Raw genomic sequence first — 27,962 nt, 5'->3', positions numbered from 1 at the left:
ACAAAAAATAATTGTTTACCATGCACCAACCAATGCTCAGCCAAATCCCTTAGCAGCAGTTTATTTCAATTATAAAACATACTAAACATATTTTAGGTTTAACATAAGAATTTCAAGTAGATTTTAGGGACATCTTTCCAAGCTTTTGATAAGTTGGACATGTTACTCATTAATGAAGCTGAATAAGAGTCATGTTACTCTGAGACAATTTTGCACTCTAGTCTTATCTTGTAATTGCTTTTATTAGAATTTCAATGCAAATTGTTGAGGTTTGAAACTTATGTATACCAGTCTTTACAGGATCTTCAGCTCAATACATCAGAGTTTATTTTCTGTGCTGAAGTATGCTGAACATGCTTAATTCTCTCCACCAGCTGTAAGAAGTACCTAGGAATTTCAAACTTAAACTATAGTATTTCTAAGGTAAATAAGATAATAGACTCAGAATGGCATCCATCTCTGAGGTAAAGGGCCTAGGCTTAAACTGACATTCCTGCAACAGTTTTTTTAAAGTTATAGAAGGAATGAGTCTCTCATTCACAGAACATATTTCTCTGACTACAAGGGAAAGTGAGAATGTCTAGATCCTAAACCTATGACATTTCAAATGAATGACACGAGAGTGAAAGGAGAATGGAAAATATTTCACTTGTGTGACCTTTGGATCTGAGTTTAAATTTATTGTGAATTTTTATTTACATATTGGAAATTATTTGTTGATGGCAATCTTCATCTGTAACAGGAAACTAGAGACTCTGTTTTTACTGCTGCAGAAGCAAAAAGAAAACAAAGTGGTTAAGGGAAATGCCTATTATAACATTTCCAGTTCTTTTTGTATTTTCTTTGATTTACAATCACTTTCTGTACTTCATAGCTATTTTAATCCAACAGAACATAGCACAAAATGATACATAACTTTACATGTTTCTGGAAGTTAGTACAGTCAGAGAATTATTAGTGGTATTTAACTAACGTCTGTTCTCATCCACATTGGGTCAAGAAAATTTCCTTTCTAAATGGCTTTCTTGTGAAAAAATCATAAAACTTCTACTATATCTCAACAGCTTGAACATAGGAGAGGGAAGATTTTGAGTTCATTATCTGAGTCTGGAAGGGATCTCTAGAGGTCACTTAAACCAATCTCTGTTCAAAGTCTAATCAGAGCAGGTTGTTGAAAATAGCATCCTGTTGGGTTCTGAACACTTTGAAAGACAGAGATCCCACTACCTGATCAGTCTGCTATAGGATTTGATCACTTTTGTGGCTAAAAACTAAATATCTATTATCTAACTGAATTTCTCATGTTCCAAGGCATAAGAATTTTCATTTGACCTAGCTTGTTTAACTCTTATTCAACATTATTTTGTGGAGAGTTTTAGAAAATTGAGCATTGTTTTTTGGCTCCACTGTATTGGAATACGTCCTTCTCATATCATATATTAATACAACTTTAAAAATAGCAAATGCATTGAATCTCTTATCACCAAGACATCTAGTCACTTACTAAGCAACACACTATGACCTTGTAACAACATTTTTGTGACCCCAAAATGGCTTTGTCAACCACCAGGACTTTGTAATCCCCTTTCTAGACAGAGTTTTAGATTATTTGCTCAAGATAATGGATTACAATTTCATTTTTAATTAAACAATATTTTAACCAATTAAATGTTTCTAGTCCAAAGGTGAAAGACAACGACAACAATTACTTAATTAAAACTTCTCTAATGATTAAGTAAACTTACCATTATGTACATTTAGGTTACAGCAAGCCTTTTCTCCAAATTCTGCAACTTTATTATTCTCTTTGAGAAAGATTTTTCTTTCAGCAAATCACTCCAGGTGCAACCCTCAGAAGCCATTTGATCCATGAAAGCATAGGATTCCACACTGCATCCTCCCACATCTGTGGGAGAAGTTATTTTTCAGCCTATAATGCTGTGCAAATAGGCAGCAATTTTTTTTTTGTCTTTTCTTGCCTATTCAAGCTACAGTGTAGCCCAATTAAACTCAAGTTGTAAGTAGCCTGTACAAAAGAATAATGGAGGCTTTTATTTGCATTATTTCAATTTTCATAAACATAAAAAAAGAATTCAGAGTCCTTATTATTAATATATTTTGGAAGTGCATAGCAAATATTAATCAGTAGAAAACAGTATTAAACAGTAGAAAACTGTTAAAAGCTGATAACTTCTTTGCTACAGATAACATTTATATTGTTTTAATGAAAGACTTTGAAACATAAAAGAATAGTAACATTTTGCTCAAGGATATTATAATGCATAGCATTTCGATTTTATTGGTCTGGGATGTGGAAAACTATATGAAAATGAGATCTTTCTACCTCATTTAGGTAGCTTAATAAACGAGGAGCAATAAATTTGGATTCTACACATAAACACAGACCTACAAACATCTAAACATGACTATATGTAGACGTGCAGATACTTACACACAAGTATGCGTGTGTGTGTGTGTGTGTGTGTGTGTGCATGTACACATACATGTATATGCGTAAGTGCATTAAAAGATTTATTTAGCTCAATTCCTGTCTGTGTATTTGTAGGTGTATATGCATACACAGTGAAAATATGCGAGTGTGTGTACCGATCTCCTGACATTTCATAATTAATTTTCAGTTTTCTGGCATCTGAATTAAGAGAACTACATACACTATAATTCTAACTGAGTCACTGTAATAGAAATAAACATTTCATGAAAATACATGATAGAATAATTGTATTTAATAGAACATCTGAAAAATTAAAAAGCATAAAAAGGAACAAGGATTCTCCTACATGTTTTTTAATATTCATTTTTAAATACATTTCTTTGTAAATAGCAAGCTAATCAAAGCCAGTACTAAAGAAACAACACATCTTTTGTTGCAGCCTTGAACTTTGACTGAATCAACCTAACTCTGTAGTCATCTGGTGAACATATGGGTATTGTTCATCCCCTAGATAAATGCTGTCTAAATCCACAGATAGTTTTGTGTGATGTTTTAGGACTGCCAGCCAGACAATACTATGACTTGATTCCCCTCCCTGAACATATTCAGGTGGTGGGGGATATATTACCACTGAGATTGTCACTTGGATTTATTCAGTGGATAATTGTAGTGTCAAGGCTAGCTATTGGGTAAATGTATACAAATAGCAAGACAGTACAAAAGACTTTAACCTTAAGATCTTGCCAGTTCCAAGATCCTGTTTTTCTTGAGATGATCAGAAAAGTTTTATTGATGCTATTTCTTCTAAATCCATGTTACAGATTGTTCTGTAAAGCATTAGAAATCTGATGCAGCATAACCCATTAACATAGACAGCAATTGCTGTATTTCAGGTTTTTATTTTACATTTTGGTGAGCCAAATTTATTTATAACTGAAAGTGTCTGTATTTGTTATCTTTCACTCATAATTATTTTTTAGTGTAGTGGATAAATTCCCTATTTGCTACTCTACGTAACCTATTCTGAATTAAAGGGTAAACGCAATCTTATTCTGGAAAAAAAAAAAAAGTGGATGAAATAACCCAGATCTCAGAGGAAGAGTTAATGCAGAAGAGAAACAGAGAAAGCACCATTTACATCCTTTTCTCATAGAGCACAAATGTGTGGAACCAATTTCGGAAGTGTTGTTGGTTTCACATCAGTAATTCAGTTGAAGTCTGAGTGCATATGGGCTAATGGAAAACAGAAAAGGGTTGTAGCAGGAAGGGGAGTAAGAAAAGGATGTGTATGCTCATCCATGCTACATCTAGCACATATGAAAAGTATTCTTATTCCTGCTCGGTACTGGGAAGAACAGAGGCTGTTGAGAGAGAAACACAAAATGACCTCTAGTCTGGGGATGGATGAAATTTCAAAAATTCTCTCTGCTCTTTGGTAGTTCTTTCAGAAAATTGCTCAGATATTTCTCAGTGTATTCATAGGGAATTTGTATGTTTAATGCTGGGATCTTGAACCCAAACACCAGTATATTTGGGAACACCTACGGTGGAAGTGTATTTATTACAGTTTGACATGTTTTTATGTTTTTTGGTTTTCAATATTCCACATCAAAACATCATGTACTGGAATTAAAGTGTTAATGCTCCAATTCCAGGTACCTATCCCTATACATTACGGAAGTCACGGGATCTGACCCTTCCAGGTGGGGCGGTCTCTTACTGCCTGGCAGTGGGTGCTGGAGGGTGCTTTCCTAGCTGTTCGAAGCTTTTCAGGTTTGACTTGGTCTCAGGAACTCTCTCTCTCCTATCTTATTTGATTTATTAGTCTCAATTTCAATTAGATTGTATTATATTGTGTTATCTTGCATTCTGATATCATAATTACTAAAATAAGTTGATCTCCATAGATTGTTGCTGCTGTTTTTTTTTCCTCCCTTCCTTCCTTCCCATTTTGTAGGGCCAGGGGGGTGGGAGGGCAGGGGCCTACTGCCCCCTGTCATGGGCATAGATTGATCTAGTTAACTCCGTGACACAATTCAAAGATAGAAATAAAAACATTCTTGTATTGTCAGAGATGTAATGAAATAGCCTAGTAAATCTGTTTCACTCTCATAAGAACAGCTCAAACACTGCAGGCACATTGTGGTGGCCAAACAGTGAATGCTGAAATTCTTTGTGTGTTCTAGTGTACGGTGAGATTTTCTAGATTAAAAAAGTATTTTATTGTCATTATGATAAGTAACTGACATCCATTTTAATGGATGGTTTTGAAAAATTTACATGAGTCTATTTGTTCCTTCAGTCACTCTAAATTTGAAATCTTTTTCCCAGAGTTCTGTGTTACGCAATAGAGAAAAACTGGTCACAAATGAGGACCTGACTCCAAATTCCTGGTGAAGACCAGGGTTCTGTGGTAACCAGTGAGCTGATAGAGCTGTTTACATTACCTTACAAAACCATATCCTAGTTATGTCTCAGCAGTTTTCGGCTATTTCTGTTGACTGAAGAATTAGAAAAATACCCCCAAAAAAATAATTGCTATGCTTTTCAATAGAGCAGTGTATCTACTCCACAGTGAACAAACTATGTAATAAACTAGATGTAAACTAAAGGAAAGTTCATCTATCTCTTACTAATGATTTCCTCTGTCTTGTAAAATCTTTCCATGATAAAACACACTTGTGTTTTAGACAGGCAGCTAAATACCTTGCAGCTTCTCACTCACTCTCTCAACCTGGGATAGGAAAAGAATCAGATAGGTAAAAGTCCAAGAATTCATGGGTTTAAATGAAGAAATTTTACTAGGTAAAGCAAAGGCCATTTGTGCAAGCAGTGTAAAATAAGGTATTTGCTAGCTAGTTCCCACAAGGAGGCAGATGTTCAGTCACTTCTAGCAAAGCAGGGCTCATCACGTGCAACAGTTTATTGGGAAGAAAAACACCAGAACTCCAAACACTCCCCGTCTCCTTCTTCACCCTACCTTTTATTACTTTAGCATGATGTCATATGGTATGACACAACCCTTTGGTCAGTCTGGGTCAGTTGTCTTGGCTGTCTCTCTTCCCAGCTCCTTGTGTACACTCAGGACCCTCACAGGCAAGGCAGTATGAGAAACTAAAATGACACTAGCTCTGAACTCTGCAACAACTAAAATAATGTTGAGTTATCACCACAATTTTCATCAAAAATCCAAAATGTGGCATCATATGAGTCTCTATACAGGAAACTAACTCAATACCAGACAGAACTAGGACAAATACATTAATATTATTCTCATTTTTAGAAAAAAAATAAAAATAAAAATGCATGAATATAGTGAGCAGAAGAAATTTTGACTTATTCACAGTAATGTGAATTGTAAGAGGTATTTCTTCAGTTGTAACGTTTTTTGGTTATACAGTTGCTTATATCAGATTTTAGAAAACAAGCACCTTAATGGGCAAAAACCGAACTGCCACCGCAAGCATTTCACAACACCTTCTTGGTGCTATATTAAATACATGTCTGTGAATGGCTACTCAGTGCCTTTTAACTCGTTGGTTGTTATGTCTGAGGCCTTACACTCATCAGCAATTTTCTGTCATTGAATTTTATTAACCTGTCCCCCAAAACAGTAGAATTGATCAGAATCTGTTTTAGGTATCTGTGGGCAAAAAACCCTGTCACCAGGGAAAGCTTGCATTTTTAAAATTCAGCTAGACGAGACAGCTTAAATACTCCTGAAACTGTGCAAAGACTGAAGAATTAATTGATATCATTCAATGAATATCTTATTATATAGGTGCATGGAGGCTTTAATATGGTTGGCCTTGGGATCACAGAATCACAGAATTATAGGGATTGGAAGGGACTTCCAGAGATCATTGAGCCCAACCCCCCTGCCTTACCAGGGCAGAGTAGAGGGGGAGGATCACCTCCCTCGACCTGCTGGCCACGCTCGTTTTAACGCACCCCAGAATGCCACTGGTCTTTTTGGCCACAAGGGCACACTGCTGGCTTATGGCCAACCTGTTGTCCATGGCCAACCTGTAGTCCGGGATAAGGACCAACAGGAAAAAGTAAGAGATTCTTTAGACATTCTCATGAGGAATGATTTGTGACATTAAATGTAAGTCACTTGAAGAACTTTAATCTCAAATAAGCATGCACTGTATGCATGCTATTTGTCCACTACATTTATTTTCACTTGCATGCTACCTTTCATGGAAGTGAAATTACCATCATTTAGTCAGGAATATTATCTCAGTCACAATTCTGATCAGGTTGTTGCTTACAGAGCTTATAAGAATGTCAGTGGGTGTATTATAAATGAAGTACTCAAATCATCTCAAGCTTATTCCTAATTAGTCTGTATTGTAACATTTGAAAGCTGCATTTGTTGAACAATTTCTGAGGATAAAATCCTTACTAAATTTGTGGTAGATAATATCATTTAGAACTACAAGACTTCTTTATAACAGAAGAGAAAAAAAAAAACAAAAAAAAACAAATAACACAAAAATTAAGTGAATGCTTCTATGCAAATCTGAGAAGGCCGCTTTTATTCTGCAACAGAACAAAGCCCAGACCTTGTCCTGACTCTCTGAATTCCTCACCACCCAAACCCCACACCCCCATTAAAAATAAATAAACAATAAATAAACAATATTCTATGTCACGTAAAACACTGCATAAGAAAATTTGCCTGGAATGGGTGGAATGAAAAAATGGCACAATTCTTATCATCACAGATGAGTACATCTGTATTTCCCTCATTCATGGGCAGTTGAGTGCCCAAGGTAATATTAATAACCTGCAACAAGTGTGTTATTTTTATTTCGAACTGAAAAAAAATTCTGTGTCTAACACCGTACTTGAAAGCTAATATCTTTATGTGAAAAAAAATAATTTGAAAAAAATTGGTTTTGAAAATGAGTAAAGTTGTTTGAAACATTCTCAAGCCAGTATTGGTAATCAATACCTCTTAACAAAACTCAACATTTGAAATGATAAAAATAATTACTTAGCTGAAACTCTTCATTTCTGTTATAAATAAATAAATAAATAAATAAATAAATAAATAAAGTAAAAAAGAGAGAAGTAATTAATGAAAAATCTTCTCTGCATTTCTCTTGCAAAAATGAAAACACCATAAAATATAGTCTAGTTGATGAAATATGTGTTCAAATCAATTTTAACTTAATGTAACTAAAAAGACATCTCTCCTCAGTGTTTTGACATTTTAAGCATATTTTAGTTTGATTTTGACCCTCCTGATAACAAGGATATTCTCAGACCTTCTCAAAAAAAAAAAAAAAAAAAAAAAAAAGTATAAAATCAATGACAGAATGAAAGGAAATTATCAGCAGGGTTTCTGGATGCTTATCAAAAGCAAGACAACTACTATTTTAAAGTGTGTCCATAATTTCTGCATACAGTAAAAATGACAGAGCGAGACAAACACAATAAAGTCCTTTGTCATCAGTAGATCACTACAGTAGAATTCATATCTGTCTCCAGCACTATAATGCACAGGGCTTCCGTGGTTCAATTCTTAAGATCTCACATTAACTTTAGTAGGCATATACAGACCCACAAATCCGGTCATCCCTTCCTTCCCATTGTGAGTGGAGCATGACAAACAAATAAAACAATGAAGATATTAATATTCCAGAAGATCACTTTCTTTGAACAAAAAATCCTTAGTTACTCTCCCTAAGCTAATACCATTTTTCAAGCAATTATTCCTTAACTTCAGCTTCACAACTTTTACCTATTTCTCTAATATTCTTCCTCATAGGAATTGTCAAAAAAGAAGAGAAGGCGAACTCAACACTCTTCACAGAATAACGAAAGTATTTCATGTAAAGAATTTCTTGAGGCGCTGATGTGATTCAAAATAATGCTTTTAGTGCTTAGGGTATTTACTTGGGATGTAAGGGTTGCTTATATCTGAGCTTTGAGCTAATGCTTTTCCATTCCAGGGGAATTCTCCATATCATTGGATTCCTTGGCTAACTGTGCATGTATTTACAGAGCATAGAGTTATTCCCAAAATGAAAGATTGGAAAAAATGACATCTAGTTGACCTATGGCCCATTAGCTGAGCACTCCCTTAAAGTAAGAAAGAGATGAATTCAAACTCCTGTCCGTGATGAGACATGGCAGAGAGAGAAGAGTTTCTAGTATATTGCAGTCAATGCCTTATTTTGTGTCATCCCAAAGGAGAAAAACAGCCTTACAATTCCTGGAAGCATGCAAAAGGGAGGAAAGCAAGTTGCACCCTCAGTAAGTTTGTAAATGACACCAAGCTGAGTTGTGAGGTTGACACACTGGAGAGAAGGGAAGCCATTCAGAGGGATCTGGACAGGCTGGAGAAGTGGGCCCGTGAAAACCTAATGAGGCTAAATATGGGATGCTGCAATTAGGCCGGGACAATCCCAGGTATTTATACAAACTGGGGGAAGATCTCCCTGAGAGCAGCCCTGTGAAGAAGGACTGGGGGTCCTGGTAGATGAGAAGCTGTAAATGAGCCAGCAGTGTGCGCTTGCATCTCAGAAGGCCAACTGTGTTCTTGGCTGCATTAAAAAAAGGGGTGGCCAGCAGGGAGAGGAAGGTGATTGTCCCCCTCTACTCGGCTCTTGAGACACCCCATGGTCTAGTGATTGGTGACCCTGCACATAGCAGAAAGGTTGAAACTAGATGATCATAGTGGTCCTTTTCAACCCACACCATTCTATGATTCTATGAAAGCCCTCTCTCACTTAATTCTGCTTGCAATCTTTGCAGCAACAGGAAGACTGATTTTAAAATCCTAGTCCCCATCTCTAGAGTAGATTTTTCAGTGTCTTCTTTTCTGCTTACTCTTACTTGTTTTAGTTTCTTTCACTCCCCAAATCAATCTATTTCTCACATATAGCCTTCTGGGCTTTTTTGCCAGGCACTTCTGATACTGTGAGCTGCCTCTTTGTAAAGCTGATCCCTGAGTTCCTGTGACTCTACTGAAGGAGACAGTGTCTCAGTCATCAACCTACTGCTCCTCTGATTACTCTTGGATTGATATTCAGATCAGAGTGATCAGTCCCCCTATCTGAAATGATTCATAAATTTGCAGATTCAAATTTCATTTGATTGTGGGATACATAAGGAAAGTTTTGCATAGCTTTGTTATGCACTCATTTCATGAACAAGTTTCTTGAATTGATCAATGAATTGATAAAAGTTTCTTCTGGAGAAGATTCTTAAACTTTGACTTCAAAGTCCAGTAACAATTTGAAGAGCTTCTAGATTTGTGGTGTCTTGAGCAACTGACACCCAAAAAAATCTAAACCACAAATTCTGCTTCCTAAATATCCTTACTTGTCTTTTCCAATCTCTTTTGGTCTGAAAAGTAGAAATATGCTTGGGAAAACTCAACCAGCCAAATATAGAATGTATTAAATCCTCCAGAAGTAGAAATAATGGGATCTGTTGTCCATTTGTTTGATTTGTGATTGCAGTTATGGGTTGATAGTAAAAGTTACTTCCAAAACAGAAGATAGCAGTCACAGACATTAAGTCTTTTCTGTCCTAAACTAAGACTGGAAATATACCAGTTCAATTTCCGCTTAGTTATACATATACCTAAATCTCTCTTGTTTCATCTGCATGACTGCAAACAAGAATGTAGACTTTACTGATGAGAAGAGACACTGAAAATAAATATAAGAAATTCAGAATTACTCTGATATCCAGACTCTATTTTTACAAAATACTTTTTTTTTTTTTTTTTTTTTTTAATTTTAGTATCTGCTGGACAAGGTATAGTTTGATGAGGAACACTTACCAGAAGAAATCAGTGTCTGTTTTTCATTGTTTTGCTGGAGATTCTCAGCTTCTGGTTGCAGATCCATAATTCTTTCAATTTTCTCCAATGAAGAGCATCCACTTTTTTAATATACTTTAATAATTCAAATTGATATATGAGCATTCAATGATATTAAAAAAAAAAAAAAGAAAATTGATAAAGGCATGGACAGATTTTGCACGTAATCTGTCATAATACCAAAGCATTTCCAAAAAAAGGTGATGTAAATAATAGTAAAAATAACAATAGTAAAATGTTCAACAGTTCCTCACATTGTCAGCGTAAATCAGACCTTGCAGCAGTTCCTATAAGACAGTGTTATATTCTTCCCCATATGGGAAAATAAAGTCATTATTTAAAAATCACAAGTGCTTTATGATATATAAGGCAGCAGTTTCATCCTAGGAATCTGAGTTTGTCCCCTGAAATGCATACAACATTGTCCCTTATACTGACATCTTTACTGAAGTATGTGAAAGATTTATCTCTTCCAAGTAGATAATTTTGACACCAACTTGTACTGCTTAAATAGATATATTAGCTATGTTAAACTGAACTGAATGTGATGGTGGGAATCTTTAATGTAGGCCATTAGGAGATGTTAGGAAATAAAGTACACACAAGGAGAAAACTCTGTCTCTAGCCATCTGCTTGTCCCGATAGCACATAGACAATTTGCAGTATACAACAATTCCCTCAACTTGCTGAACAGCAGGTGCTCATCTTTTCCTTCAGCTGTCCAAAAACTGTTCCCTTACAATTCTTCTCCTTCTCCCTTAGGGATTCTTTCATATCTTTGTAATGGAAATTTAGAATAAGGAAGAACAGGTTCTGTTTGAACTAGAATTATCTCAATTTGCCTGGTAAGAAATGGATCTAAAATCTTGATCTATCCTGTGAGCATTCTACTTAAATGAACAAACAATCTCATCTTTTTTCATAGAGTCATGTCTGTTACAAATGAAAATGACAGCAGGATTTTACAAACAATAAAAAGCATAGGGTGTAAGGATTATGAAAAAAGAATTCTGTTTTCAGTGTCCTGGTTTTCTCAATAAATGCTAAGACATAAGTAAAACAATAAATTATACATATATATGTTATTGTCTTGTATTCTTGGCAATCAATTTTGTCTTCAACTGAAAGGGATCACTGTTAAGCGTAGACCAAGAAATACTGTGGTGAGATGGTACAGAGGGTATTAAGAAGCGTATTCTATTCCAGAATAATACCTGGTAGAGTTCTAAAAGTCAGGTTATAGTAATAGTAAGTTAGATAGGCAATTGCTACTAAGTCTTGTGTACATAATTTTTTAATGTCTATATTTTTAATTACATGCCATACACATTCTTGAAAGGTCTGCCATAGCCTTAGAGACTGCTAAAATACAGAATTAAAGTTCAAAGTCCATGAGCCTATCAAAAAGAAAAAGTAAATATAAAAGGTATATGTTGGAAATGTCCCAAATTGTGAGCTCTATAGACACTGAGCAACTTTCTCCATCTTCAGCTGACTCCTTATTCATGTTGAAGGTTTTATAAGCATGTACATATTTTTTCTGCACATTCTGTACCACATTTCAATATATTCAGAAAGTTAGTGACACTGCACATCCAGTTCTAAGGAATCTAGTCAAATATGTATGTTCCAGCTATGGATAAAAGCCCATCATAACTGACATAAATAACAGTTGTGGCTGCAATGACTGTCTTGTTTCCACAGCACACCTTTTGTAGCATGGTCTGAATTAAAAAAAGGCATAGAAAATGAAAGATGTAAATTTTAAACTCTTTTTAAACCTATGTCTATGTAAATTTGTTGTTAAGGGCTTTTTAGCCCTTATATTAGAGCAACTGTGTAGTGAAACAAGTTCATGGGTAAAGAATAGTTTTGGTGGGTATTGTTTTTATCAGAAAAACAGAATCACAAAATCACGGAATCACAGAATGGCCTGGGTTGGAAGGGACCTCAAGAATCATGAATCTCTAAAACCCTGCCACAGGTGGGCCACTAACTTCCACATTTAATACTAGACCAGGCTGCCCAATCCAACCTGGCCTTGAACAGGGCAATGTATATTTAAATTTTAAGAGACAGATAAAGGAATTAATTCACTTCTATATCCTAGATAAATGCCTTATGTCTTTTTTCAGGAAAGCCTTTGCATTCTGAGAGTGCTCAGAGAGCTCTGACAGATACACAACAAGCTAAAGGAGGGGTTTTGACATCCTAATTGAATGTTTTTAGGAGATCCAAATTAAAAATAACCTGTGCTTGAGTAGCTTGAAGTACCACATAGGCTACAGGTGAAAAACTATGGACCCCAAGAAATTTAGGAATCTCCAAAGCTAAGTGTGATGAAGGAGACTTTTTTTTTTTTTTTTTTTTTTTTTGTATGTTGGGATCTAGACACTCAAATAATAGCAAAATCCTATTCTAGACAGTTACTTTATTAGATTTTTCCTCAGCCTTTACAAATATCAGTTTCCTCATGCATGACTCATTCATGAATTTCTCTCAGTAGTATGCAGGAATTATGAGGATGAATTTGATATACAGAGTTAATGTGGTGATGATAACAGCATCTAAGATGATAATCAAAAAAATACAAACAAAATCTAAGATGATAGATGATAATATGACATAATACCACTTAAAATGTTGCAAAGTATTAAAGATCTACTTTTTGGTCCTTATAATTTTTTCTTTCTTACCAGGTTATTCTAATCTTCTGTTCAAATGACCCTGTTTATATCTGACATGGGCTATATTTTAAAACCATCATCTCTTTTCAAATTGCCTAGTTTCCCAGTATCCAAAATTAGAGGCTATCTGTGGATGTTTACATCAGTATAAAGCTTGTGTGTCTGCTTCATTTCCAATTGTGGTAGTTGTTTCTCATTTGTTTGTTTATTTGTTTTTTCATTTGCATGGATTTTTGGATTTTTGGTGTTTTAGGGATATAGATGGGCAGCAGAGAGGAAAGATCTTTGTTTTTCATTGTTCACACAGCTCAAGTGTAGGTCAGGGGCAATAGTCTGAAAGAAGGAGAGATTTTGCTTTTCCATGACAGCAACTGACCTTGCTCAGCTAGGAGATGGTTCTGGAGGGTAGGACATGAGAAACAGAGTGTGAAGGACACAAAGCAAATAAAGGGTCCACAGCAGGAACAGAGACTATTTAGTCCTAGAGAGGATGAGGGAGCAAGCAAGCAAACAAGCCTCCCAGAAGATGGAATGAAACAGAAGATTTTTTCTTAGAACAAGTAAGGGGTAAAACTGGCTGAAAGCTGAGAATCTACTTAAAGTTTCAGGACAAATATCAGGTCTGGGAGGAATGTCTGCTGTCAGAGAAGAATGTACAAAGGGAGGAAGGAGAGATTTTTCATTTATTTCTCTTTCTCCTTTTTTTTCTCTTTTTTTTTCCTTTTTTTTTTTTTTTCTTCCTTCTTTTTTAAAAACTTATTTTGTTTTTTTTCTTCTTTGCCTTTCTTAAGGAGAAGATTTGGGAATTCTTATCTTGTTTGTGACAACTGAATTATTTTTTTTTAGTTTAAAAATTCTTTGTGTGTTCATTTTAACCGAAATTTCATCTAAAAGTATTTCATGAAAAAATCTCTGCTTCACTTGCAGTCTTATCACAGTCAGACATTTCATATACACTCTTTCACTGTTAAAGAAATAGAACTTATTCAGTAAATAATTATTATTTCAAGATTTATAACCACTCAGGTATGGAAAGGATGTTGACTTACATGTCTTAAGTTCAGCTGAGAACGGATAAAAGCTCTCATCAAAGTTCAGGTTTACTTAGACCACTTGAATTTTAAACTAAGGAAGATAGTGATACACATCCCAAAATAAACAAACCAAACCAAATATTTGAGAATCTGGATTATTTGGTTAACCCAGGCAACAATCTCCATTGCCATTAGTGAAGTCACCAGTGTCATATCATAGGAGTTTAGCTGTGTGGAATATAATAAAAAGAAAATTAATTCCCAATAGAAGTGTGAGTAAAATTTTATCCTGCTACTTGAGCAGAAAGTAGCAGAAGGAAGACAATACTTTATGGAAAGCTGTGCTCAAAAAGCAGTTTCCAGGGAGGATAAGGTCAAGGAACTAATGGTCAGTTAAGTTCCTCAAAACTGCAGCAATTTTGTGACAAAACAATTTTTGGCCCTACAGGGAAGAAAGCCAGAAGGCAGCTGCTAAATGTCAGAATCAGTATCAAACTTCAGTCATACTGTTAAGAACTGCAGCTTCATCTATACCAGTAATAAGCAGAAAAGGGCATGCTTGCAGTCAAATAAGCTGTTATAATGTGAGTATAAAATAATACTGTGTTCTCTTGAACAATATTCTGAGACATCCTGTCATGATATACATGAAACATGTATGCATGAAACACAAGATATGACTTGGCCAGCTCTCTGGCAGGAGATCTGATCAACTCTGGGGGCAGATGAACCAAATCCAATGAATGTTTTTATAGGGTTCAGTCTCTTCCCACTTTGCTCTCCCCTTCCCTGCCACTGTTTATTTATATATTTATTAGTAGGAAAAATAAAATGGGATATCCTTTTCAAACTACTGGTATGCAAGTGAGTACTCAGTTTATCTTTCTCTCTTTTACTGAGTATGGGAAGATATTTAAACAAAGAATTTTATCAGCACCCTATCTTTTTAAGTTTTTCTACCAGTGCAAGATGATAATTACTGCAGGAAGGCTAATATTGTCAAAAGAGTGAAGGAGGTCCCATAAGTAAAAAAATAATGGTAGTTTCATGCAACTTGTGAAATTATAATACATCTTATGAGTAAGTCAAATCACTTTTTCTTTATAATTTCTGAATTCCGTAGGGGCTATGAAACACGTATTTAAAACGTGTGCAGAAGTACCTTATTCATTAAACAGCAGAGAAAAGTAGTTGAAGCTTTATTAAAAATTGACTAATAGGCATTCCAGATAATTGAACTGACAGCCTGTTTTGACAGCTGCAAACAAAAGTATGCTTGCTCCAAACAGTCAGTGTAAATCTTTTAGATTTCTAGAAAGAGAAATGATGTACTGTTTTAACTTAGATCAAATTATAAAGTTAAAAAAAAATTCTAACTATTCACCAAACAAGTTGAAGTTATGCTAATTGGAGGTGCTGTCAATCACCTCAAAGATAGAGTTTGAACTGAAAGAATTGCTAAGTTCTCATGCCATGAGAAAGGTAGAAGGTGAGTACTTAAAAAGTTTTATCTAGCAGAAAATGTAAATTAAGACAAAAACATCACTCTGAACTTGATTTGCAGAAAGGTACTGAAGTATACAATTTGATTGGAGTTAAAGGATGCTGTGAATGTCTATCAGCATTGAAAATGAGGCCCCAACAATCTCCTAACAAGTGTGACAAATAATCTATACCTTAAATGGGCTAATGTAAAGTAACAGTCAATTATCCTGCCAGGAAAATAATAATAATAATAAAAATACAGAGGATACTTATCAGATTTTTCAACTATGAGAATTCATAGAATTAGTAAGAAAGAAAGAGAATTATAAAAGGCAAGAAAGACAAGATGAAAATAAAACTGGATGTTGTATAAGTGAGATAATTAAATGGAAAAATTGAGTAAACAGACAAGTTGGAAAACAGAAATATATATATTTTTAAAGGACAGTCAGTGTATTGAAAGGGTAAGTTAAATGTCTTAAAAGAGATAAGAAGAAGTTAAATATTTTAGGAACATCACTCAGGTACTGATGTACTACGTAATAAGAACTGACATGAGTGCAGTACTTGCCAATAAAACTTTAAGAACAGGAAGACATTACTCTGTATTTGACCTTTAGATGTTCTTTTAATCTGTGTATACAAGTATACATTTCATGTCATTATCCACCCTCCTTATAATATTATATAAAGGGAAACCAACAGAATGAATTCACCACAGTTGTGTCATTTCAGCTATATTTATTTAAGAATAGTAAGCAACTGCCAAGAGGAGAAAAAAAAAATATTCAAAAAACGGATTAAAAAAATATTCTGTGTGGTATTTAATTTTAAAATCTTTAATACAGATGGTCAAATAATTCAATTTTTCTATGCACTTTAAAAATAAACCGAAGGAAAAGGAGAAGAGAGGGAAATGAAAGAAAGAGAAGGAAAGGTATTGGAAGGGAGAGGAAACCCAAAGTTTTATTATCCAAATTCTGCCATACAGAACTTATATGATATTTGACTAATGTGTTAGACCTGCTGGAACAGCTGAACAAGAAATCCACATGCTGTTTTGAAGAATTTATTTTATTTGATTGTACAATTATTTTAGTCATTCCATATGAGGGGAAGTGCTGCTGAAAATACATATTTCACAGTTATCACTTTAAAGTGTGCTTTATTCCAAGAGGGAAGAACAAAAGAACAACTTACTGCTAGTAAAACTGGTTTGCAAATGGAATTTGATTGAGTATTTTTAGATTGCTCAGGAATACATGTGGCACAGTTTGGTATCAAATGCATTTGTATAAAATGCAAGCAAGCTCAGAATTGCCAGAAACAATTTAAATCCCATAAATGTTTCCTCTAAATTGAATCAGAGAAGGCTGAGAAACCTCTAAACACTGTACAGGGATTCAATGTTTAGATTTTAAATGAAACAATTTTTAAAAATTGGAGCCTTGCCATCATTTATAACACTGTCGGAGTCAGTGTGCTTGTAGAAGAGGATGATTTTCCTTTTCTGTTCTTAGCTAATCTTTACTGCAAGCATTCACTGTCAAACATAGGAAATGAGGGGGAAGGTAAAGTGGAAGGGAGAACAAAAACTTAAATAAAACTTTATTACAGAAAAATATATCCCCAAATTTCATTTTAAATTATAATAGGAGTATCTTATTCCTTACACTCAAGCTTAAAGACCATTTTTGTGAAATACAAGAAAACATCTCAGATATTTTCTAGTTTCATTGTATCCAAATATATTAATTTCTTGGTTTCAATGAAGATTTATGCTGCCTATATTGCACAAGGTAAGTGTAAATAACAGCTATAAATTGCTAAGCAGCTAATGTTGCTTGTGAATGGACTCATTGTTCTCAAAACAGTCTGATTTTTAGAGAATTCTCCTAACTTAACGCCTATGAGGTGCCATACAGGAAAAATGCTATAAAAATCTAATAACAATAAATATGCATTGATATTAAGTTATATTAGTTTGGGTGAAAGTGCATACTTTTAAAACTTAATAATATATATACAGTTAAAAGAGTTTTAAATTAAAAAAGGTGTGGGCACATGTGTGTCCAGCTCACCACCTATACACTTATGAGACCTTGATTTGATTTGATGTTTGATTACTACTTCTTAGAAATACAGGTTATCTGGAAGTGTATGAACAGTAAAGAATGAGATTATAGCAAGTTTCCAGTGCCTTCTGCAATGAAATTCTCATGAGTAGAGGAGACTTGTTTAGCAACATGGCAGCTCTTTCTCTAATTTTCAGAAAATTAATGTTTTAAGGGAAAGTGTAGATCTAACTCAGGTCAACAGACTTGAGAAAATACCTGATCTTGGAGGAAATATAGATCTGTACATTCTGTGTGGCCAATGTTATACTCCAACGTGAAAACCAAGATTTCAAAACCTTTGCATCATGCTAAAATTCCAGAAACAATCTGAGTATGGTAGCAGGTCTCACACATAACAGCTCAAACTTCCACAGCTCACTGGAAGGTAGAGGTGATTGTTACATAATATTAAGAAATGGAAAATATTAACTGGTGTGAACAGGTCTTAACTAATGTTATCGATAGCATCTGCAAATCTAGTGAACAAAAAATATGATAAAGGAACATCAATCCTCACTGCATGAACTGGAAGCTACCAATGACCACCAAAGTGTTACAGGGTGGGTAATAAAGTCAGCCACAAACCACCTATCTTATACTATGTGAATACGCTATATCCAGTGCAAGAGCCAGTTCATTTACATTCATAACCTGTTTTATACTGTTACTATTCTCTCTGAAAGATCTTGAACATATAAAAAATACACTTCTGAACATTGTTCATAGATGATAAAGACATGTTTTAGTAGATCAGAGGCAGAAGTGATAGTTTCTAAAATAAATTGAAAAAAAAAATGTATGAGTTATTGCTCTTCAGCCATTCTCTTCATTCAAAATCAGGCAAAGTCTAAGTTAATATAAACTGGTAATCTTATTTGTCTCTAGTTTAGCTAAAACTAAAAGACATGCAATGTGAAAAAAAAAAAAAAAAAAAAAAAAAAACCACATTAGCTCTCATATTCAAATTAAACCATTACTCAAGCTTGAATGGAAGGCATGAAAAGGAAAAGATTGAATCACAGTACTGCTAAGAGAAAGGAGTAGAATATTGGCTACAGTGACAGAAAAGAGCTTCAGAGAAACTTTCACAGTTTGTTACAGTTCATTACTGTGGCATTTTTTTTGTATTCATACAGGTCAAAAAATAGCCAATGAATTTTGATATTCAGGATTGCTACACAGATTTTACTCAATGTTTTGTTATATGCTTAGTTTGAGAACTCTGTTTAAGCGTCCTTTTAAGAAAGAATTGCCTTGTTTTCTCATTTTCACTTCATATACACAGTGGGTAGTCCACTTTTTGTTAAATATTTTACTGTCCTGTCTTATACTTTTCCAAGTACAGGCAAAGAAACAGTGTCTTTAATTCAAATTTTTGAGAGACTTAAACTGGGCAAGTAGCTGAAAATAAAACCAAACAATGCACAATATTTAAGCACTAAATAATAAACAGCATTAATCTTTTTCCTGAGCTAGAAGTCCTCATAAAATGCAGGAATGCTACAGAACATCAGTGACAGAGCGCTGAACTGCCCTCAGCCATCCTTTCCAGAATCACCAGTGTTACGTTGTAAACATCATTGATCATCTCATGCTTTTTATGCGCATATTAAATTCGGAATTATTGGTGAGGGTCCATCTCTAGTTTGTGCAAGAAGAAACATGCCTAGGTTGGCCTCTGGGAACACGCTTCTTATCATATTAATTTGAATATTTTCAGCTTTTCACAGAAATGCTCGGGGGCATTGGAAAGTGGGAAGCATGTAGAAATCAACAGGTAAAACTGTTTATAAGCATTTCTTATTTACAGAACTTTTTAAAAAAAGATTATTATGAAAGCCTTTCATTTGGGCTGAGAATAAAACTGTGGCATTCAAATGTTTTCTTCTTTTTTGTCCCCTAGAAACCTTTGCCTTTTGCCTTAGCTATCTCTTTCTAGACAGTCTCAGAAAAAAAAAAAAGAGGAAAAAAAAAAAAAAGAGGAAAAAAAAAAAAAAAAAGGAGAGGTTTATGGAACGGTCCAATATTCTTTCTCTGTATTCTGTGGTTCAAGCGTGTGTATTATTCTTTACTGACTACAGTCAGCAGTTAAAACTAGTTCTGAAATACTGCAATTAAGCAGTACATGCTGATATCTCCATAAGAGATGTCATGAATGATTCTTGGTGACTTTTGTTTCTTCCTCACTGAAAATACTATAAAAGTGATGTATTCTAACATAACATATCACTTGTTTTAAACCTGAATTAACTTATTGTATATATTTGTCCCTCTGTATTACATACATGCACACTTGCATGACTGGTTATCCTCATACTTTCTGTACAAAAATAACTGGAGCCACTGGCTGGCTGGCAGAAGTATAGAATAAAATAATGTACTGGAACAATCTGAGATTGAATTCAATGTGAGTTTTGCTGTCTTCCTCCAGAGACAGACTTAGTGGTAAATCTATTATGGATAACACAAGTACTACTGTAGCAAAGTCCAAAGACTAAAAGGTTGAGAAGAAAATGGTAAGGCAGAAAGCAATGCTGGAGCTTGGTTACAGCAACTGTCTGAAATTATCCCTTTTGTCTAGACTCTCTGCATCTCCAGTACTTTGCAAATAGAAATCTACTACTGGACAGCATGATTTACAGAAAGTGACATGAATTTTCTTGTACCTCAAATGACCCAGGAGCTTCCCCAAAAGTAATTGCTATTTGGCTAAAGAAAATGTTTGATCCAAGGATGTATATGGGACTTTATAACACACAAAATACTTCATGAACATTCAGACCAATGTATACAATATAAGAGAAGTCAGCTTCAGCTCTGGTCCTCATTTTTCATTAAAGAGATTTATTTATTATTAAAGCATTTATTTCTCATTCTTCAGTATTCTCACCCATGGAGAGGGACACTCCACTAGCTATAATAAATGAAGCATGCTAGATGAAAGTAGTTTTAAAAAGTGAGGACTGGATATTCTTACATAAATTGCCATTAAAAATACAAAATAGTTTGATTTTATTTCAAAATGGATATTTGTGAAAAATTCCAATAATGTAAAGTAATTTTATGAGTAATCTTATGATCAGTGCAAACTCTTATATATATATATATATATATATATATATATATACATATATATATATTTGTAGGCTTTTATTTATTTATTTTATTTATTTTTATGGTGGTAGAAGAGAGATATTTGAGGTATATTAGATACTTTTGTATTTATAGAAATTCAGTTACACTTTGAAGAATTTTTGGATGAAAACAGTCATGCGGTTATGTTTTATTAATTTGAGTGGCTTATTTTTTTTTCCTTTTCTTTAGTCTCATATTCAGCAACAGAGGTAATGAGAATATTTCAGTGAATTATTTCCTTAGATCTCAGGGAGGTGCTATGAAGGATATGCCTCAGCTGAGAAATATTCAATGTACTTCCTTTCATACATACCTGTCAGGGTTAAAATCTTTTTTATTAATAGGCAAAAGGGAAAGATTGTATCTAGTATATAGGTTTCTTCCCCAGGAGAGAGATACCATTCAGAAACATAACTCTTCTAAAAGGCAGCCTTTAGTGCATGCTTCTGTTTTAGTTGTTTCGGGAAACTTCACTTTGGGAAGAAGAGGGAATCACATTATCTAGCAGAAAGGATGACTGTGCTTTCCATGAGATTATAAAGAAACCTAAAGGCAGAGATTTTTATTTGCTTCAAATTCTATGTTCAGAATCCTAAATTTAATAAAATAATCTTTTTCTCTGTGCTTGACATACTGTGCTACAGTCTGTTGTATTGTTGTATCAAATTATAGGGGTTGATATGATGCAATCACTACAAATAATTGCTTGTGACTTATTTATGAGAACAGGTCCATATCATAAAACTAAAATAAATTAGAGTGTGACTGGAAACTGATGCAGTCATTTAAGACTTAAAATATTTTGTCTTTTTTTTCTCTCTTTAGTTGCAATTGCTCTAATGTCTATAGATAATGCTGTGAGGAAAACACTCACACAGACATCTAGATATTGATTACTTAAAAAATTATCAGGAAAGTTAAAAAAAAAAGTGTTATCTTTCCCCAGATATGATAATAATACACAATGTTTCTTCTTTTTTTTCTCTCTACATAAGTGATTGAGTAGATTGAGAAGCTGTAGGCTTTGTTGTTGATTAAGATAATGCTTGTTCATTGAACATAAGAAACTGCACTCAGAACTGGAGACATTGCTATCTCTTCTCTGTTCTTTAAGTCAGTGATTAAATGCATTTATTACCTCAGCAAATCTTCAGAGCTATATGCATTATTTTTCCAATAAGATGCTGGGTGGCTTGTTGGCATATCATTTTTGGATAACATTTGTAAAAGCTATACACCTGCAAGCATTTTTGTGATTGCTAAAATATTAGGTGCAAGCTTAGAGCAAGGCTCTAAGTTTTGAAATGTTTAAATCCAATGTCTTGGCAAGATTCAGTGAAAGAAAAGTCAAGGAAATATTTATAGTTTCAAAACAGTTGTTTCTATTCATAGCTATTTGACTTTCTGTGTCGTTTTCTTTTTTTCTTCTGATGGACTTCATCATTTTGCACATCCTGTGTTTTGTTTTGTTTTTACCATTCTTAAAATGAAATTAATTTCCTCACCCCTACATTGTGGTTCCAGACAGTGGTATTGAAGTTCTTCTAATTTTAAGTCTCAACAGAGTTTTTGGAAGCTTATGTCTATCAAAATTCAGTGACATCCATAATCACCTGATATGAAATGGCTTCTTTCTCTTAGTGTGTAAATCTGTTGTATTCTGGAGATTTATATGGATTTTTTTTTTTTTTTTTTTTCATTCTTTATACCTTCTTACAAGAATCATTTCATTTGGTCTTTAGTTCTGATTTTTAAAAAAGTCTTTGTTATATAACACAACTAGTAGGTGGCTAGTGTATGCAGCTGTTTAAGTGGTAGAAAGAAAGACAGATGAACATAAGACATGCAGTAGATCAAGCTTTTCTCACTTGCTATAATTTGGCATTATTCCAAAGGATTGTAGTGTTCATATCTTTATTAAATATTTATTTCAGTGTGATGGTTAGAATAATGGGTCGTACCCTGGCTCCAATCTATGAATGAGTGAGACAACTGTGCTTGTCTATGTTAATACATAACACAACCCTGAGGCAAAGCATGAGAGCTAGGGATAGCATTCTCTGGGAATGCTGTCTAATAATACACATTCTACCTAAAGCAGTTAATATCCTCTGAAAACTTTAAGTCTGTTTCAGCAACTCTAACTCCATGGGAATTCCAATTAGGGCATTCTTACTAAAGATGTCTGTGTTACAGAAAACTTTGTGGACAATCTGCATCTTCATCTGAAGCTGCATGAAATTCCTTTTTTGAATTAATAAGTATATTGTTGTTGTTATTGCTGTTGTTGTTGTTATCTGTACTTGCAGTACTTTTCTGTGTTTTTTTCCCAGTGACATTTCTAATTGTGCCAGTCTGTGGTAATGATGACCATTAAGCTAATTTTTTGAGTATTTTAACACTAACTTTTAACTCATTCATTTGTTCTTCACTTTATTGCTTTAAATGTTTCCTCTCTGACTCACTGGAAAAGAAACAAAATTCCTCCAAGCTCTGCATGGCATTACTGGGCCATTTGTGTCTGCAGTACACTGCTTAATATGGCAACCAGAATCATTTGCTTCTAGGTTTTCTGAACACTAAGAATCTTCTTCGATGTCAATGGCAAAGGAAACATCTGTGTATGATAGTAAACTTTCTTTTCAAAATAACAAAGGAACACATCTCATCTCCCAACTTCTGAACAGGAAGGATTGGAGTTCCCCCTTAGATCTCTCCAGGGTATGAGTAGTTGCACTTGTACCTTTACGAACTGAGCACAAATGTAATAAACTAAGGATAAGATGGATAGGTCTGAAACTCCTTGGTCTTGTGTAATGACACTATAAGTAGGTCAGCACATCCATAGGTAAATTTTGTTTTTGAGAGCACTGAGTCATATCAGATATCAGATTATTTTCAATGCAGCTATTCGTAATTCCATGTATACTTGCCTTCCATACCCAGCCTTTAATAGTGTCTGGGTAGTACATACAGAGAAAGCTACTAAATCTAATATATGTTAGGAATTTAATACTCTATGTTTTAACACTTCTCCACTTTCATTTTTTAAGGCTGACAAAAATAAAAGTAATTCATTTTTCATTATGATTTATTTCTAAATTTGTCCAACATTATTTTAACAAATATTATTCCTTTCTTATCCTCTCCCTTCAAAAATAATATGCAAGCACAATTTAAAACAAAAAACAGAGTTCAGAGTAAGGGAATATAGCAACATCATGCCAGATTTGTTGCTGCTGGGAAATTTTGTCCTCCAGATTGCCTTGCTTTCAATGCACTATCATAAAATATATTTTTATGTAATTTAAAACATATGTTTTAAAGTGTGTTCTGCAACAACTGAAGAAAAATGTGTACAACCAACCCATTAAAATTGCTGTGCATTTTGCATACCTTAAATGCAAATACTAGGAATATTTTACATTACAATAATCTTACTATTCTAAATTAAGTTCGGGTGTCAGACTAAAACACTGGGTCTGGATGACAGCTAAATGAAACATCTTTACTCTCCCTTACAGCAAGCTACAGTGAAAACAAAGAAGGGGGAAGGGAGGCAACAAAGTTGTCAATTAGATGAATACACTTCGTAATATCAGCAGTAATGGAGAAACTGTTTGCCATCATGCAAATCTGTGCTTAGTGAGCAAAAAACATTCTCTGAGATTTTCCATCAATGTCTGTTGTATAGCTAGCTATATGACTTTTAAAAAAAGTAGTCTGCTGTAATGCAAAAGTATCATATATTTACTTACTAAATATTTTTTATTTTGCAGAAAATTCTAGTGATGTTATTACATATATGCCTATGTGCATCCATTGTTTTACTAGAATATACTGTATTTAGGATAAAAATATATATAAAAATATATTTTAGTATACCACAATCACTGCCACAAAGAATAATAATGTAAACTCATATTTCACTGTAAAGAACAGATGTACTTTAGCTGACTATTTGCAAGTATAATAGGTGGTTGTGATGGGACTTGAAAAATGGCTTTGTTACTTACAGGAAACATGTCAAAACTGAGACAACTGGAAACTGTAGTACATGAGACACTGGAAAAATCCAGTTTTCTCCTGCCAAAATCAGATACATCAGGATTAGATCCAAATGAATTTACTTGTCTTTCATCTATATAGCTACCTGCATGTGCATATGTTATGTATCAATCAGACCTAAGTTTATATTGACAATATATTTTTAACTATTTTTTTTCTACTGTATTATTTTGTCTTGTTTCTTTTATTTTCTGTCTAAGAGCATTAACTAATTCAAAATTTCATCCCTCTCTGAGATAGGCTGCATATTCTGATAAACCCGAACAGCTGAAAAACTGTATTTAAGGGTAACTATTGCAAAAACTCTTCTGGACCATTGTTGTTCTACTTGTATATGGTGGTACTGACATGTTTCCAAGATTCCGAGATTCCTTTCATTTCAGTGTAGATGGTCTTGATCATATCCTCATTATGTACAAAGTCTTCTGAATGTTGTTCTAATTTGGCCTGTACCTGGAAAATGAAAATTTAACTGTCTTTCTTTTCCCACTTACTACTCCAATATCCTTTAGTAATACAAATCAAAATCAAAATATTCATCTAAAATACTGATAGTAACTTCCATAATTCAAATACAAGGGACAGATTTAAACTCTCAGGAATTAAATTTACGGGAAAAAAAATTGTATCCTTGTAGTTATCGCACTAGAATGAGAAGTCAGACCTGAAATTACTGCAGACACAGAATCAAATCATCATTTGCATCATAACATTTCATGGTGTTGTAGCTGGACTTTGAACTAAAAGCAAACTAAAACCACTTTCCCATTCTAACTTGTGCCTAACTCAGGTGTTTGAAGTAAGGATGGCAGCAGCACATCTCAGGGATGGTCCCCAAGATGGTACATGGTTCACTTGTTAAAGTTCCAATTGTATGTACTTTTTTATTACACTCAAGTTATGTCCATAAATCCCCCCCACCCCCATGCTGGGGGCTACAGCCAGCCTATTTCCATATGGGCTGGGGGGTTGTGACATCACAGAGTTATCCCCACCCGCTGGACTATGATCTCATGGCTCTGCCCATGTAAGCCAGCGCCAGCACTTTGTCTCTCCCAGTGCGGTCGTGACCAGCTTAGAGCGATGGTTGTCGACAGCTTTCTCCTTATCCCCAGCCTCCTGCTCCTGGTGGCTGGGGTGTCTCTGCTCACCATTTCCTGGCACCGACAGGTAGGGAAATTTGAGGGTGGGAGTCACTTGAGCTAGGTGACTCAGGGCTTTGGGTGGGGGGGGTGAGGGCTGCCCCGCAAGTCCTCATGAACTGTGCCACGTTCATGTGCCCGTAGGGTTCTGACCGGTGCCAGCAATGGTGGATGTGGTGGCTGCAAGTGGTGGCATCAAAGTCAGGTGAGTCCCCTGAGGGTCCGCCTGGCACATTTGCAGGCAGGGCCAGCCCCCCGGGAGAAGCCAAGCTTCGTACCAGTCTCTGTCGTGTAGTAGCCAGGCTGGGTGGGCCTGGAAGATCACCTACTGTGGCTCAGACCTGCTCCCTGTTTTACAGGTGCTGAGAGGCAGGCAGGCAGGCACAGGAGCCCTCTGTGCAGGCCACGTTGCTCCCAGCAGCAAGCATCACGATGGAAGGGCAATCCCATCCTGCCCCATCCCATCCAGCCAGGAAAGACCCGGCCTTTGTTGCTGCGCAGTCTGTGCCCCTCTCTTCACATGGACTCTGCCTCTGGTACCACAAGCTCTGTGGGGAAACCCGGCAGACTTCCCAGACAGGACCAGTGCCCGCAGGTTCTGCTGGCACGCGGGATCCCCTGGATGCTCAGTCAGCGTCCTAGGCTAGGCGGTGGAGTTGAAGACCTGCCACCTGAGATCTCTAACTGCACAAAGCCACCAGTTAAAGGGATGGTCTTCCAGGAGGGCCTCGTTCAAACAGAGGAGAGAAAACGCTGGTGGGACTACAAGACCAAGAGGCTTTTTTGGCGTACGCGCTCCCCAGCACTTCCCAAAGTGCACAAGAAAGCAGGAGCAGCTGCAAGACCATCCCGAGGACCAGCTTTGAGCCTGGGGAGAAAAGCAGACAGCAAAACTGAAACCCACCAGCCTTTCAACTCTGGCTTCAGTGAGAAGAGGAGCACAGAGAAATCGGAAATGCTCACTATGGAAAGTCTCTACTCGCAGCTCCTGGTGTCCCTAAAACGGCCCAACACTAAGAACGATTGCTACAAGTCAGGTGGCGGAACTGAAGAGCAACCGCCTGTAACCTCTTCCTGCACGCTGCCACCAGTGAAAGGGACGAACGCGCATGAGAACATCCTTCAAACAGAGGAGGAGAAATGCTGGTGGAAGAGCAAGGCCAAGAGGCCTTCTGAGTATTGTATTGCCTCCCCAGCACTTCCCCGAGTCTAGATGGAAGCCTGAGCAGCTGCAGGACCAACACCAGGAGCAGCTTCAGGCCTGGAGAAAAGGAGACCACAGAACTGAAACCTGCCAGTGCCTAGACTCTGCCTTCATTGTTATGGTTTTATTGTTGACATATTAATAGAGAACTAAGATCATCATTTGCATCATACCATTTCAGATTGAGATCTTTCAGATTTTTAAAAAGTTAATTTAATAAAAGTCATGCTACCCTTCAGAGAATTGTTATCCTTATTTCTTGACTTTTAGCAATAAGAGCAGGGTCTCTCTGCAAAGAACAGTTTCAGAGCATCTAAGACTGCACTGGGGAAGGGATCTGAAGCAAAAAGGGCTGATGAAACACTCTTCTGGGGGCTTCTTGAAGTCGGAAAAAGTGCTTTGCCTGTGCCAGGGGGCTGGCAGCTTGTGGGCGGGCTGCTGAGCTTGCGTGGATGGGGCCAGCGCTGCCCACCATGGACCAAGCTACCAGGCCATAAGTAGCCTCAGGTAGAGCAGAAGCTAGCTGCCACCTACAGGGCACACAAGATGAGCAAACGGTGTTGGTGTGTGCGCCTTGCTGGCTGCTTGCAACAAGTTTTGTTGCCCTTCTCTGGACACGTTCCAGGGCATCAATGTCTTTCTTTTAGTGAGGGGTCCAAAACTGAACACAGTACTCAACCTGCAGCCTCACCAGAGCTGAGTACAGGGGGATAATTACCTCCCTGCTCCTGCTAGCTCACACTATTCTCACACTACATCTCAGAGTGTTATTGCAACATACCTGTTTGTGTAAAA

General features: G+C 35.7%; 1 protein-coding gene and 1 long non-coding RNA gene across 7 annotated transcripts; one reads left to right on the top strand and one right to left on the bottom strand.

The window, feature by feature from the left end:
- Window positions 1-677: 677 nt before the first annotated feature.
- On the bottom strand, window positions 678-25,769 carry LOC116240601 (uncharacterized). Of its 6 annotated transcripts, XR_016464778.1 has the most exons (6): window positions 25,486-25,769; window positions 25,170-25,274; window positions 24,770-24,839; window positions 10,257-10,370; window positions 1,746-2,026; window positions 678-767 (listed from the first exon to the last, which is right to left on the bottom strand). It is a non-coding gene; the product is annotated as an uncharacterized LOC116240601 (long non-coding RNA). The 6 variants fall into 6 exon arrangements; XR_016464780.1 differs by lacking the exons at window positions 678-767; window positions 1,746-2,026; window positions 10,257-10,370 and adding an exon at window positions 17,567-18,390; XR_016464781.1 differs by lacking the exons at window positions 678-767; window positions 1,746-2,026; window positions 10,257-10,370 and adding an exon at window positions 20,808-21,299.
- An 89-nt stretch (window positions 25,770-25,858) lies between these two features.
- LOC116240670 (uncharacterized) lies at window positions 25,859-27,395 on the top strand. Its single transcript, XM_090136704.1, has 3 exons — window positions 25,859-25,991; window positions 26,108-26,168; window positions 26,323-27,395. Exons 1-3 carry the CDS (start codon window positions 25,905-25,907, stop codon window positions 27,174-27,176), a joined length of 1,002 nt encoding a protein of 333 aa, XP_089992830.1. The 5' UTR covers window positions 25,859-25,904; the 3' UTR covers window positions 27,177-27,395.
- The last annotated feature ends 567 nt before the right edge of the window (window positions 27,396-27,962 follow it).

This window comes from Phasianus colchicus, chromosome 2, assembly GCF_987193195.1.
Source record: "Phasianus colchicus chromosome 2, bPhaCol1.hap1.1, whole genome shotgun sequence".
NCBI lineage: Eukaryota > Metazoa > Chordata > Aves > Galliformes > Phasianidae > Phasianus > Phasianus colchicus.
This window is presented reverse-complemented; position numbering and strand designations above follow the sequence as displayed.